General features: G+C 41.8%; 1 protein-coding gene across 9 annotated transcripts in view; it reads left to right on the forward strand.

Moving 5' to 3' along the window:
• Positions 1 to 15,267, forward strand: part of szt2 (SZT2 subunit of KICSTOR complex) — a 155,436-nt gene that overhangs the window by 55,146 nt on the left and 85,023 nt on the right. For 8 of the 9 annotated variants that reach the window (XM_032572998.1, XM_032572990.1, XM_032572996.1 and 5 more), the window contains 7 exons: positions 3,202 to 3,281; positions 6,983 to 7,121; positions 7,237 to 7,560; positions 7,691 to 7,898; positions 9,929 to 10,056; positions 12,180 to 12,426; positions 13,842 to 13,995. In XM_032572998.1, coding sequence (XP_032428889.1) covers positions 3,202 to 3,281; positions 6,983 to 7,121; positions 7,237 to 7,560; positions 7,691 to 7,898; positions 9,929 to 10,056; positions 12,180 to 12,426; positions 13,842 to 13,995 — 1,280 coding nt within the window. The remainder of the gene's footprint in view (positions 1 to 3,201; positions 3,282 to 6,982; positions 7,122 to 7,236; positions 7,561 to 7,690; positions 7,899 to 9,928; positions 10,057 to 12,179; positions 12,427 to 13,841; positions 13,996 to 15,267) is intronic. The other variant, XM_032572991.1, reaches the window with a different exon arrangement.

Genomic DNA, 15,267 nt, shown 5'->3' on the forward strand with positions numbered 1-15,267 from the left:
GCTCAATATACTGTTGACAGGCAAGCAGTCATTGAGATGGAATTCATGGCAATGCCCAGGAAGACAGTCTCCTGTGAGGGAGTCAGGCTGCTTTTCTCCATTTTCACCTGCAAGCCCTGCAAGCCCAAGCATCCCACATGATGGAGCACTAACCGAGTGTCTCGAACTGCCTGGTCCCATGTCGCGGCACAAATGAGCCAGTCGTCCAGATACGGGAGGATCCTTAATCCTCGTGCCTGCAGAGGAGAGAGGGCCACTGCGACACATTGGGTGAACACCCTGGGAGACAGCAAAAGTACGAATGGGAGGACCCTGAACTGGAAGTGCCTCCCCTGAAAAGCAAAATGAAGAAACCGCCAATGGGGTGGAGCGATTGGAACATGAAAATAAGGATCCCTGAGATCTATGGATGTGAACCAATCGCCCGGGGAAATCGCCTGCAGCACTTCCCTGTTGGTCAGCATATGAAAAGACATGGCCTTCAAGTACACATTCAGGCCCCTGAGGTCCAAAACTGGACGTAGACCCCCGGTCTTCCGCGGAACCAGAAAATATATGGAATAAAAGCCCCCCGGATCCAGCAGGGGGTTCACAGGCACTATAGCTTCCTTGGCCAGCAAGGTACAGATTTCTTGATTCAGTGCCTGTTCTTTCACTGGGTCGCAGATCACAGTCATCCTGACCCGGCCAGGGACGGGTGGCCAGCAGCGGAATTGAAGACGGTACCCCAGGACAGGGTGGACAACACCCACAAGTCTGGGGTGTGGGCAGCGAAAAAGCCGAGCTGTCCCGGGGTAAAATAACCAACCGCCAGCCCTAAGACATCATCCTCGGGCCCCCCGTCCCTTTGAAGGCCTAGGAGGATGCGGCTTGAAAGGGGTGAGATGACGTCGCCCCAGCTTGATCTTGAGCCCGATTTCCCTGATCTGGAACAGGTCTTTGGACCGATCTCTGACCCAGCACCAGACCCTGGGGCTCAATGAAAGAAGGAGATGGGCACGAGGACCTCCGTGAAGGACTGCCCAAGTGCCGACTGGTTGGCAATCACATCGGTGAAGCCCTGCCAGCTGCTCCCTTATTCGATATGTCTGAGCTGTACGGTCCAAGGCATCCAGTGCTGCAGAGCCAAATAGTTCCCCCGGAACTACTGGCAGGGCCCGGCAGGTTCTCCAACAAGGCTCAGTAAGTGGCGACTGTGCCAACCAGACCTGGCGGCGAGCATGAACCAGTGTGGAGAGTGTGTGGCCAAGCTCCCTTGTCATGAGGGCAAAGGCCTGCAGAAATGCATCAACCAGGCCTTGCGTGGTGTGATCCAGTGGAACAGACTCCAAAGAGGAAGACAGGGCTAGCATAAGATGAGAGAGAGAGTTCCCAATCCGGCCCATGCGGGCCCCAAGAGTCATAGGCCTTGCAAAGAAGGTCATCAATAATACAGCACTGAGGCCGTGGATAACGGGCATTGGGCCGCAAATCCTCATCATGTGGGATAATAAGAGAGGCAATGCCCGGTTCCACCACTGGCATCTGCCCCAAGCCAACCCTAGGTGCCTCCTGCATGGCCGCCAGGACCCTGCCATCCGTTGTCAGACATGAAAGCGCCTTGGTGTCTGACCAGCAAGCATGTAGTTCCCATATATACTAGACCGAGGGAGGAACCACAAAGGCAGTCTCTGATCTACTGCGCCTAAAGAAGGCGCTGGAAGCTGCAGGATGGGCCTGAGGAACACCCAATCTGTAAACGGGCAAGAGCTGTTCGAATGGCGGCTGTCACAGACTCCCCCATATCCTCCAGGGAGGCAAGGGAGTCAGACCCAGAGGCCTCGGAGCCCAGCTCCGGAAGGTCCTCACAGAAATGGGTGCCAGCAGCCGCCACCGAAATAGCATCGTCATCATTGACTGATGCTCCATCCTGCTCGGGAGGGAGAGCCATGTCGCGATCACTATCAGCCTGAAAGGACTGGAGGAGGGCCTTCATTTGACCAGCTCAGTAGTGAGGTGATCTACTCTTGTGGACAACCTCCATGAATCGGTCCGTCTGGCTCGCCTCACCGGCACCGAAGGCCATTTGCACATTGCCTGTCCCTGCAGCAACGGATTATGCGTCGCAGAGCCCGCCCAGTCAGTAGGCTGCTCCAGCGCAGCCAACCGATCCAGCCTGACTGACCGGGGCATGACGCAACAGTTGGGGCAAGCGTTATCTGTCAGCGCCTCCCGGAGATGTTCCACACCAAGACAGGAGGGACACAAGTCATGCCCGTCATCAGGCTGAAGCGGAGCCAGACAGGTCCAGCAGCATAAATTATCCAGCATCATACTGCTGAAAAGGCGTGATTAGCCCGCCACCAACAAGAAGTCAACATGAGCAGAAAACGCCACTGGCGACTTCTTTGTAGGAAAACCCCCGTAGAGGTTACAAACTCAGCGTGAGCAGAAACGCCACGAGCGAGTCCTATAATTAACCAAAGATGAACTCAGCATGAGCAGAGATGCCACTGGTGAGTCAGATAATTTACAGCAAAGTAAGATAGACTCAGCACAAGCAGAAATGCCACTGGTGAGTTTAGACAACAAACTATAGAAGAACTCAGCGCGAGCAGAGACGCCACTAGTGAGTCAGATAAACAAACTGAAGACGGACTCAGCGCGAGCAGAAACGCCATCCGGTGTGTCTAAAGAGCCACAAAAATTTATGTGGCAAATCAAAGCGAACAGTAAACTACTACTGAGAAAAGAACAAAACTTACCAGTTGTCGCAGCGGCGACCGCAGATCTGGTAAAGGTGAAAATAGCTTGTGCAGCCCCTGGAGAGCGAGACTTACCCGCAGCTCTGACCAAACCCGGTCACGGGGCTACTAGCAACAAGCAGCTAGGACAACAGTGGTACATACAGAAGCAACCAGCTTCACACGACCACACACCTGTACTCAACACACCTGCGCACGAGAAGAAAAAAGGGATTGAACGCTGGGTGCTATGTGACTATATAGTCACGTGGGTCCCTGGCAGGTCACAGGTGACTTTGTTGTCATTAGTACTCGACCTGCGCATGCGCAAGAATGATCATTTACTGCTGAAAGCACCGCCTCTGGCAGTCAGTAGGGATGAAATAGAACATTATGTTATTTTCTGTTTTATCAGATTCGATATAAATTGCTCAAACAAATTATCTGTCTAATTGTATCTGTTCTGTTTGTGCTTCAGAAGAATGTGTTAAACCTATAGAGAGAAAAGACACCATTGCTGGCAGCAAGGAGATCTTAGGATCTACAAGCACTTTACAGGTATGTAATCTCATTCATTCTTATCCATATTCAGTCAGGTTTACCTTGAGGGTATTTTAACTTCTCTATAATACTAAAGCCAAGTTCTTTTAACTTTAAGACTCTGCATTTTGCAAAACTTGATATCTTACACCTTGCCAATATTTATTTACTGAACCAAATTGTAATGTGTATGAAGATCTCTGTTTTACCTTATATTTCTAGGTCTTGATTTATACACAAGTCTTTAAAATTTCACAAAGCATTTTTCTCAGGTTTGGGTGTTGACTAGGTCATTGAAGGATAATTTGTTTTGAGGCATTCAGTTGCGTAAAGTAAGCATTTGAAAGATGGTATATTTAACTGTAGAATACTTCATTATCTCGAGAATTTTTATCTGCAAAAAAGCCCATTCCATCAACTCTCTCAATTGAAAGCTTATGTACAAAAACATATTTACATTGTACTCCCTTACTCTATCAAAAACAGGAGAAAATTTATTGGTAGTTGACTTTGACAGCATTCCCTTTCAGTTGCACCATATACAATTTTCACAGATACTTCCTATCTAGCAATAATACACAAAAATAACAAGTCGTAATATACATTTTAAGAATTTTAAGGACGGAAAATGTGATGCTGTCAAAGGAGAATTTAGTTAGCAATTGACACTTCTTGATGCTGGACTCATTAAAATAACTGACCGCACCTGCACAGTAATTTTCCAAGATTTTATCTCAGAACTAAGGTTTAAAACATCATTTTAATTGCAACAAATCAGTATTGCAAGAATCTTTACTTTGGTATAGTTTTTCTATAGGAACATGTTCCTGAAGTTGTGTTGCTTCTTTGGATGAATGAAAACTAATTTATTTTGGTCTGTTCTTTGTAACAGTAAAAAGTGTTCTTCTGGTAACTTGAGGAAACTGTTATTTTTCTGTCTATAATTTTATAAAAACTTGACGTGAATATGTACCTCTTTTTTGACCTGATAACATATGAAATTTGCTGCTAAGTGTTGTTTGTCTGTTGTCATTCTACAATAATCATTATACAATGATTATTCTCTATCATTGTAGAATAATAGAGCCAAATAGTTTGGCAACAAATTTGAAGGCTGCTCATTCTTATAATTGTAGAAGCTTTAAGGACAGAATAAGTTTCTTTTATACACTTCTTCAGTGATATAGTGTAATATATCCTGTGGTTTTGGTTTAACAATTTATTCAACATTATTTTAAAACCTAATAAGTACAAAACAATTTTTATGCTATCTTTATGAAGAAATTTAATGGTTTAATATGATAGGCTTATATTTTAAGTTCCTAAGATTTTTACCATGATTGTTTTGTCATGTTAGAAAGAAATTTCACCCTTCGTTCATGTTTTTCAGACATCAAGATTTGATTAACCCCTTCACTGGCGCCGAAAAACACAGAGTATTTAAACAAACTAGATTTGTCCCATGAATGGGATACCGCCAGTTAAGGGGTTAAAAAATTTTCAGGTATCTACCAGTCTCTACGACTATTTGAATTCTACAAGTGTAAAAAATATATAAAAAAAGATACTTGTCTTCTATCTTAGATTCCACACGCCTCAGTTAGCATGTTCAGTCTTAAAGTCCATGACAATTCACATAGAATATAATTGAGCAAGAATGGCGTGTTTGGAAAGGTATGTCAGAGAACCTTTTTCCCGTAGACTAGCGTTTCTCAACAGGGTGTTCAGAGGACAGCAGGGGGGTGCTGGGATTCCGTCAGGGGGCATTTGCTCGAATTTAAACTTTGCCTCTCATATGCACAACAATACCAGATTAGAATTTGAGCTACTTACTAAAAACTGAGGTGTGTAACATTAAAACATGCTTGGCTGCAACTGTGTCGATGACAGCTCTTCTTCTCTTCAGTGTTTCTGTTGTCGTCTTGGCGCAGCTCCGTGCTCCTGATACTGGTAGCTTTTTTCAGCGTTACACCAGCTGATGACGTTGCTATGATTCACTTGTCAGATTATAGGTCGCTGGTTTTCAAATATTTTATGTCCTAAAATATTTGAACAGACACTATTTTCAGATAAGAGGTAAGATAATATTGTTGAGTGCCATGGGTTTGTTGAGAACACATATAGTACTAAGAAGAAATATATTTTACTGACTATAACAGCAAGGAACTTATTACTTAGTTATGTTTTTAATTAGATAGTATTTTAATATTTATTTCTTCAATATTATTTTTTATGTCAGTGTTAATGTCATGATGGTGTTAAGTGACTCCATGACACTTTCAATTTGACTCATTAAGATTGGATTAAGAACCAGCTTTGTTCTTTGTAATTTCTGTCCAGTAAAACTGTTAATCTATAAATCAATAGACAGGTCTATTGAAAAATATCATCCATGTTTCTGTTCCATTTGTATGGCATTAATAGGATCTGGAACTGTTGTTCTTAAAGCACTGGCTTGCACAGTAAATGCCATGTGAGTGAAATTTTATGGATGGTATGTCCCATTCTCCTGAAGGCAGCACAGAACTGCACCACCAGAAACTGACAAACACCTAAAAGAAGACAAGTTATGATTGATATGGTTACAGTTCTACCCATGTTTTAATGTTGTAGAGCTCAGTCTTTTTTCAAATTGTTCAAAGTTTAAACTGGTATTGTTGTACATCTTTTATCTGGTCATTTTGTGCAAGATTTAACAACTAACATCAGAAAATTGCACAGGAATATTTTTTCCACTGATTAGCTGCTGATGAGCCTACCGATTATAAGTTGAATGCCCATTGCATTTTTCTTAGACACCTTTAAAAATGGTTTCTATTTACATGGCTTTTTTGTTCTTTGGAAACTAATAATTCAGTAATGTGTTTCTCTTTTAAGGATTTTTGATGACAAATACAGAAACAATAAAAATCAAGATGGCAACAATAATGATAGTAATATTAATCATAAAATAATATTTGGTGGATAATGAATAGGGGGCGCTGGCCCAAAAAAGGTTGAGAAACACTGGCTTTGACAAACAATTTTGACTGTATATTTTTATTTGAAAGGTACAACTTAAAGAAACACAAGATTTCTGAACAATGTAATATGGACAGATGAGTCTAAAGTATGGATGTTTTGACTGTAATGCACATTAGGTGAAAGCCAAATAGAGTATAGCAAATTGTCTCAAACCATCTGTGAAACACAGTGGTGAAGGAGTGATCATTTGTTTTACAGCTTCAGGATCTGGGTGAATTTACAGACTTTATATAGCACGGACTGTTAGGGACGTTGGGTTAAGTTGCTTCAAGTGCCTTGCCCACATCAACATGTGCCTGAAGGAAGTTGGATTCGAATTCACAGTTTTTTTTGAAAGGCGATTTACTCTACCCACTGAGCCACAATGCCCTGGGGACCTCTGCACACCTTAAAGTCTGTGTATTAAAGTTGTTTTAAAATTAGATGGTGTACCATAGAAGTTTGTCTAAAATCGAATGGTCAATATAACAGAGAACCCAAACACAGCAGTAAATCTGAATGACTGAAAAGGAAAATAATATTCCTAGTATCAAAGAGGGTGTAGTTTCTTTTATTATTTTATATTACTAATACGTTCATCCATGGATGAACGTATTAGTAAAGGGAAACTTTGTTACTGTTGTAACCAGTCTTTAATGGAATATGGTAGGACCAACATGTACTCTTGCAACGATATAATAAACATGGATTTTCAGAGTTTCAGTAATGCAGACCTTGTTGATGAGGAACCTCTGCTGTTAGAAAGAAGCTCATTCGTACCACAGTGGAGGTGCTATGCCAAGTACGTTAACTCCCAACAGCTCCTCCTCACATTCCTTCCTGCCTCCTTTGCAGGTACTCCTCTACCTTATTTTTGTGTACTGAGACAGAAAACACCAACATTTTTACTTTAAATTAGGGATTAGATGTGTGGATGAGGCATAATGTGCATATTGCATTTACTTGCCAGATGTTCTAATGTTGATGGCATCAACATTGGAGACTGAGCCTAGAAGTACTGTCAGTATGCAAGAGGATGATACCTTGACTCCCAGCAATAAATCTCAGGCAGACTCCCTGTCAGGTTCCACCAGTGGCCCTGATAAGTCAGAGTCTGGCTACAACCTGGTCTCTAAGCTGCACAGGAGCTTCAGCTGTGGCAACTTCTCAGGCAAGTCGTCTCTCCTTACATCTCCATCTGAGAGCCACACTGGACCTATAGACTTGCTGCATGTGGAATCTGAGAGTTTGGACAGTAGACTGTCAGAGACAGATACTGGGACACCATCCTCAGGTTGGTATTTTGATCAAGCTAGTGGTTGTGATAATATTGCTGTAGATTAGTTCAAAATGAGCTAATTGAAGGAATAACCAATGTCTTAACACACTACAACATGACCATAATAGTACTTAAACTGTTCTAGATCCTGGAGGAAAAGAAGGAGTCCAGTTTTCTGAACCACAGAAGGAGGATTTGCGCATCAGTTTCAGCAGGCAGGTTTCCCAACAGAGCACTAGTGACAGTAGTCATTTAAGGTGTCCAGTTTATGTCTACAACTGCTCACTGGAGCACCTGAAAGAGCAACTAATACACCCCAATTCAAGGTGCCAACCTAAGGACATCTTTTTCAGGTAAGGAACTTACTTATTATAGGCCTATTCATCATATAGCAGAGATCAAACTGAATCAGCTCATATCTGATATGAATTTAGTTACTATAAATACTACAAATTCACACACCTTCAGTGCTATTAATTGAATGAAGACTAGTTTAATATGTAATGCTAAACTTGCTTGGAATCAACTTTGATGTACTTTTTACTGGTTAAAGTTAAGCGCAGTCTAGTAGTCACAAACAGATGCTGACTCCATTAAACCACTGGAGTCAACAATATGGAAACGTGCCAGAAAATCAGAACTGGACAAAACAACAGTGAAAGATTGTTGGCTGATCTCATCAGTTTTTTTCTGCTTATCCGAAGTTGGATCACGGGGGGAGCAATCTAAGTAGGGAGGCCCAGACTTTCCTCTTCCCAGCTCCTCCGGGGGAATCCCAATGCGTTTCTAGGCCAGCTGAGAAATATAGTCCCTCCAGTATGTCCTGGGTCTTCTTCCGGCGGAATGTGCATGGAACACCTCACCAAGTAGGCGTCCTAACCAGATGACCGAGCCACCTCAACTGGCTCCTCTCGACGTGAAAGAGCAGTGGCTCTACTCTGAATCCCTCAGGGATGACCGAGCTTCTCACCCTATCTCTAAGGGAGAGCCCAGACACTCTACGGAGAAATCTCATTTTGGCCGCTTGTATCCGTGACCTCGTTCTTTCGGTCATGACCCAAAGCTCATGTCCATAGATGAGAGTAGGAGCGTTGATCAACCAGTAAATTGAGAGCTTTGCTTTTTGACTCAGACTGGTACAGTCTCTCTTCATGGTGAAGCTCATGAAGAGAGCTTCACCATGAAGCTCTCTTCATGATGAAGAGAGCTTCACCATGACAGACTGGTACAGCGCCTGCTTCACTGCAGACGCTGCACCAATCCACCTGTTGATCTCCCACTCCATTTTTCCCTTATTTGTGAACAAGATCCAGAGATATTTAAACTCCTCCACTTGGGGCAGGACATCCTCCCTGACCCAGAGAAGGCACTCTATCCTTTTCTGGCTCAAGACAATGGCCTTGGGTTTGGAGGCACTTATTCTAATTCTGGGCGCTTCACACTCTGCTACGAACCGCTCCACCGAAAGCTGTAGACACGACGTGATGAATTAAGTAGGACCACATTGTCTGCAAAAAGCAGAGATTGGGCCCCAACCGAAACCGATCCCCTTAACACCTTGGCTGTGCCTAGAAATTTTTTCCATAAAGGTAATGAACAGAATCTGTGATTAAAGGGCAGTCTTTACGGAGTCCAATTGTCACCACAAACGAGCCCAACTCACTGCCGGCAATGCAGACCAGACTCTAACACCGGTCATACAGGAACCTAGTAGCCCATAATCAAAGGGCCCGGTACTTCATACTCGTGGAGCACCCTTTACAGGACTCTGAGGGACACGGTTGAACGCCTTCTCCAAGTACACAAAACACATGTGGACTGATTGGATGAACTCCCACACACCCTCCAGAACCCTCCAGGGTGTAAAGCTGGTCCAGTGTTCCACGACCAGGGCGAAAACCACACTGCTCTTTCTGAATCCAAGGTTTGACTATTCGACGGACTGTCCAACGATGGTCTCCCTTTTTGAATAGGGAGACCGTCACCCTGGTCTGCCAATTCAGGGGAATTGCCCCCGATGCACATGCAATATTGCAGAGCTGTGTCAACCAACACAGCCCTACAATATCCAGAACTTTAAGGAACTCTGGCCGAATCTCATCCACCCCAAGGTCTTTCCACCAAGGAACTTTTTAACCACTTCAGTGCCTGTTTTGATTCGTCTTATCTGACAATGACATGTCAGCAGCATGTCTGCCCACTCCACAATTCATTCAGGAAGAGAAATTCCAGATGAATGCTCGAAATGCTCTTTGTGGATGGTAATCTTTCCCTTGCAGGTTTTTTATTTATTTTTTGCTGATGTAATGTTTTTCCCGTGTGATATTGAGTGACTATTTTCTGGGTTTTACCCTTAAAGCTTTTTGTTTTTCTCCTTTTGCAGGTCATTATCTCAAGACCGCAACAGTCCATCCCCCTGGGCAGACCTCCTGTCTCAGCCTTACAAACATAAAGAGCTTGCTAATTACTGCAGCCTGCTCCAAGAACATTACCACCAGAGTTATGTTAAAGGTGACTTGACTTTAAATTAGGCATCCTCAACTCCAGACCACAAGGGCCTGTGTCCTGCAGGTTTTAGATGCGTTTCTGTTTCAATACACCTATGTCAAATAATCAGGTCATTAGCCGGACTCTGGGGAAATTGGTCTAGTCCCAATACTTGCACTTCCACCCTTGTGTCTTTCAAATGCATGTTCATGCTGAAGGGTTGAAGTGCGTAATGTGTCCCAAATCTCCATATCCGGCCTTCGCCCTACCCCTTTTGAATCCTATTTCTGCACTTCTGCTAAGCCTGCATCCAGCGGACTTTGTCAAAGTGTATTACTCACAATTCAGGCGGAATTATGGCTATGTTTTTGTCTTTATTTAAAATTCAAAGAAAATAGTTATGACAAGGTGCACATCAGCTGTAGCACTGCAAACCCCGGAATGGAATTTGTCATTTAGCCATGTTCACATGCTCTAGCCATCAGCCAGTGTTGACAGAAGGATTTAGTCTCATGTTGTTCTTTGTCATTAATGCATGTTCAAACAGTTAAGAATTGTAACAGGAAGAGGACCAGGAGGAACATAAGTGACTTCCTTTTCAAAGGGGGCGGGACCTAGGTGTTTTCACCAGTTGACTAAGTGAATGTGATCAGTGCTTGTTGATTATGACACACATAAAGTTTCAGACAGCCAGACGCTTATGTGTGGAAGTTATTCCACTTTGATGTCTTATGTCAAATGCTCAGACTTGAGGTTTGACCACGCCCACATTATTTTATGTAGGAAAACAATTTTGCTAACTATTGACCTTCAATGTGTCAATACTCTGCTGAGTGATTCTGAAGTCAGCATGTGAAAAGCTGTTGGAGTTTGCTCAGATACAATGTATTTAAAAAAGACAAAATGGTGGCTTTGAACTAAAATTGCTGACTTCCTGTTGGGTTTGGACCATGGCTCCAAGAGACTTTTGTAAGCCCTGTCAAGTGTACCAAATTGTATAATTGTTAAAGCATGGCTTGGAGCTGATTTTTAAAAAAGATTTCAAGGGAGTGCAAGAAATCTTTTTCTAGCAAATTTGGACTGCATCCAATATTTGAATGCAGTCAAATATTGGATTGCAATTTGATTGATCATAATGAGTTTCATGGATCTCAGCTGAAATATGTGTAATTTGGCACCAAATGTATGTCAACGCCGTCACCTCTAACTTCGTCGTGCTACACCTTCCAAAACTCTTTGCACTTTAAAGCAAGTCAGACCAACTTGTCATTTGTCTCCTGACACAAAATCTTGATTTGCTCAAGGGGTTTGGAGATGGAGCTTTCCAAGAAAAAATTGTGTCTTCTAGTTCTGAGGGGGCAGGGATTAGATGATGTCAGTATATGATATATGATATGATTGTTGGGCATCCCACCTGGATCACTCATACCAAGATTAGTGCAACTTGGTCGTTGTATGCGAAAGTTAGTGTTTTGTTTTGCTTTGGCATGTATGCCAAGTTCTGCGCCTGGCCACAGTACTTAAACATTCTCAAAAACTCACCATTTTGATTATTTTTAATGTCCTGTCCATTAACTGCATATTGACCAAAAATAAAACTAATAGCTCAGAATCCCTAGGAGAAGTTCGTTAAAGTTTGAGGTGTGTAAACATAAAAAATGGCCAAAATTTGCCCTTTGACCCAAAATAGTCACCCCCCTAAAATGTGCCCTAAAATTAAGGCACATTTTAGGCCCCCAGATTTGCCATTTCTGGTGGAATAGAATAATAAAAAGAAGAATTTCTTCAGATACAATATACCAGTGGTTCTCAAAGTGTGGGACACACCCCCTAGGTGGGGCGCAGTGCCATTGCAGGGAGGCGCAGGAAGCGGTATGGATGAATGGAAAAAAATAAAAAAACAGTTGCACAAAAGTGTTTCACTGTAAAGATGGTTTGTTGTGTGTTTTGTTGCAAAATGAAGTGTGAAATACACTTCAGTCGAGTACAATCAGAATAATAAAGCAATAATCTTACATGTGTACATAGCTGCTGCAGTTTAAGTCATACTCAAAAAATTGTTCAAATATATAGCAGACTATATATAATTGGTGTGTATTCCTATGACATCTACCACGTCATCATGGCTTGGTGCCTTTGTGTCTCAGGTGTGTTTCGTAGCCTGCAGCAATCCTACAGCATAAGCTCCCAGGACATCCTCCTGGCAATGGATTACTGTGAAGAGTCGCTGCAGGAGATCGACGTCACAGCTTTCCTACAAACCCTCTGTGGTCACATGCGGGTTTTTAAGGAGAGTGGCAAGGCCCAGAGACTGGGAGGAGGTCTAAAACTTTTAAGAAGACCTGCCACCTTTTGTGTTGGAGAGGTTCAGGAGGAGCGAGCAGAGACATGCAGGTGAGTTCACCCAGTTTGAAATTATAAAGAAAAAAAATGGCAAATGTTTTTGAGATGTCACCAACATTTAAAACATTATCTTTCATGTTAAAAGAACAAAAACTAGTATGTGTGGATTGTAAACTGTCAGCTATGTTTAGTCTAATAATAAGAAACTCAAAGGCTTGATTTAGCTCAGATTTGCAAAGTAATGCAAGAAAAATTAGATTGAAGTTGATATTAGTGTACAGAACCAAAACAAATGCGGCTTATTAGCACAAACACCTCATATTTCGCAAACTAAAATTTTTTTTCGGTGGAGGACTGATATACTCCTAACAGCGCACTTGACTCTGAGACTGCAAGTTTATTGGTGGTTTCTAGAATTTAAAAAATTAGAATAAGAGCCAGATTTGTAAGTTATCAAACACTTTTCCAGTGTAACCAGCTTCCAGTTTTAGTCTGAGTCAGACACCTGTCTACTTTTAAGACTAGATTGAAAACTTTCCCTTTTGAAAAGGCTTATAAGTTAAACTGGCTTAGGTTACTCTGAGCTATTTCTGTAGTTATGTTGACACAGTCCCAGGCTGCTGGAGGACAAACTGACCACTTTTTCACATTTTCTAGGATCCACCAGTAAACCTGCAGTCTGAGAGTGAAGACATTTATGGAGCTCTGTTTTGCTCCATGTCCTTTATGTCCAAGCAACTTGCATGTTTCTTTTATCATCAAACCTTTTAAAACACCTTATTGGGGCAGCTGTCTGCGCCTTGGCTCTGCTTCCACCTCACGCTTCATTATACACTGTGCATTGAAAGCTCCCAACATTTCCAAAGAGTTCATTTATGATACTGTACACTATTCCAAGGTTTCCTCGACCTTTGAACAGAAGCAGGCCAACAACGTCATAAAATCTCCACCACTATTAAAAGTGACCATGGGTTGCTTTTCTATCAATTTATCTAATTTACAGCAAAGCCATATTGGGGGATTTCATTTGACTGAAGTAAGAAAGTGTCTCATGGACCCTAAAACTCTCTATTGGCTGATTTTTAATTATTTTTTTTTTACAATGAGTCCTGGAAATTGTTTAAGTCCCTCACCATTTTGTTCACTGAACATAGTGGAAACATAAACTTGTCTTCTGCCCTCAATACCATGTCATAAATATACCTCAGGGTTCCAAGACTTTGGGACTTAGTAATCAAAAGTTACTACATACTACATAAGTCAAACAAACTAGAAAAATACCTTCATTGTATTATTTTTATAGGAACTGTGGGTGTAAATAAGTGAAGCAGGCTTAATTGGGGCTAGGGTTAGATTTGAAGGATTTCCTGACATGGGTTTTTTCCTTAACTGAATACTTAAAGATATTCAATGTGAGGTTATGCTACTATAATAAAATATTAATTTATATACACTTTTATCATCAGTAGGTCTGAAATGGAGGATTGTTGTGAAGCTGAATCTAAAGGGAAGGCTTCTCAGTGGATCCTGGATGAGTCCAAACTACCGGCATTCCCTCTGACCCTGCTACGAACACAACCCAATTGTGAAGTATATCCAGATTTGCACAAAATCATTCAGGTATATCTTAAAATTTAAGACAACTGATTGATATTTTTTAATTAGACTTTTTCTTTCAGTCAGAACTTTTTAAAAAAAATTTTATGTCCTTGGGTTTTAGTTATTTTTGTACATCTGAAATAAAGCTATATGGGGCATTTTTCTGACATAACTTCTGGCAGTAAAACTTCTGCTCTCTTTCAAATATTCTCTGTGCTCTCAAATCTTTGTGCTCATGCTCAGATTCTCTCCTAGCGCATAAAACTTCTCTCTGCACGGATTAATTCTCCGCTCACAAATCTCTCTGCTTGTTTGCAAAGTCGTTTCTGCTCTCTCTCAAAGCAAAAAAGTACAGACGTCTGGCATTGTATTGTTCCAGCCAATACAATGAAAGTGTTATAATGGGCAGTGGGAACCTCTGCTGCTCAGGACAGGCAGGCTGCAGCTGTGTTGCAGAGCTCTGTCGCCATAAAAGTCTCCAACCACACAGACTAAGAGTCACTAAATTTATTATTAGTTATTGTTTTGAAAAAAAAGAGAGAAGTCACTAGAGGAGCATGAAAAATTAATAAACATAGCAACAAAGTGGATAAGTTGACAACAGTGCTGCTTCCGACCTGATCACACCCTCACCCATCCCATCTGCTCATCTCCACTTAGCCATGTCTCTTGACTCCCCCACGTTTGCTGGAATTTTTCCACATTTGCCATGAGCAGAGTTTAGCTTTTAAAGACTAGTCACATGCTTTCAAAACAATGTCTGTTGATTTTTTTTCATCAGTTTAATGGCTTTCTATTAATAACTACTAATGACCTAGGTTTTTTCAAATATGACCCAGAGACGCATTTGAATTTTAGGCAAAAATGATTTAGCTTAACTTTACTAAACTAAAGTGACAATAAAACCAACTATTAAGTCACCATTATGAACTTTAAAGTTGGAAGACACTTAATAAAATCTAAAGAACATACCCCTCTTTAAATAATGTTTCCAAGGCACAACTGGAAATGTGAATTTACATATAATACACAGTAATATCCAAATGTAACCCAGTCAGTTTGTTACTCACGACATCAAGGAGAGGGAAAAAGACGTTGGAGGCCTCTTAGGAAAAAAAATGAGAGCATTGAAATTTCCAAAGGAAAACATTGAGACCATAGCAATTCATCAAAGGAAAACATTACACTTTTTGTTTTGAGACAGAGAGAAAGAGAATTTGCAAGTGAGCAGAGAGGTTTGCAAGCAGAGAGGTAGTCCGTGCAGAGAGACGTTTTGCGTGTGAGGAGTAAATC

The sequence above is a fragment of the Xiphophorus hellerii genome, chromosome 9, assembly GCF_003331165.1.
Source record: "Xiphophorus hellerii strain 12219 chromosome 9, Xiphophorus_hellerii-4.1, whole genome shotgun sequence".
In the NCBI taxonomy this organism is placed as follows: domain Eukaryota; kingdom Metazoa; phylum Chordata; class Actinopteri; order Cyprinodontiformes; family Poeciliidae; genus Xiphophorus; species Xiphophorus hellerii.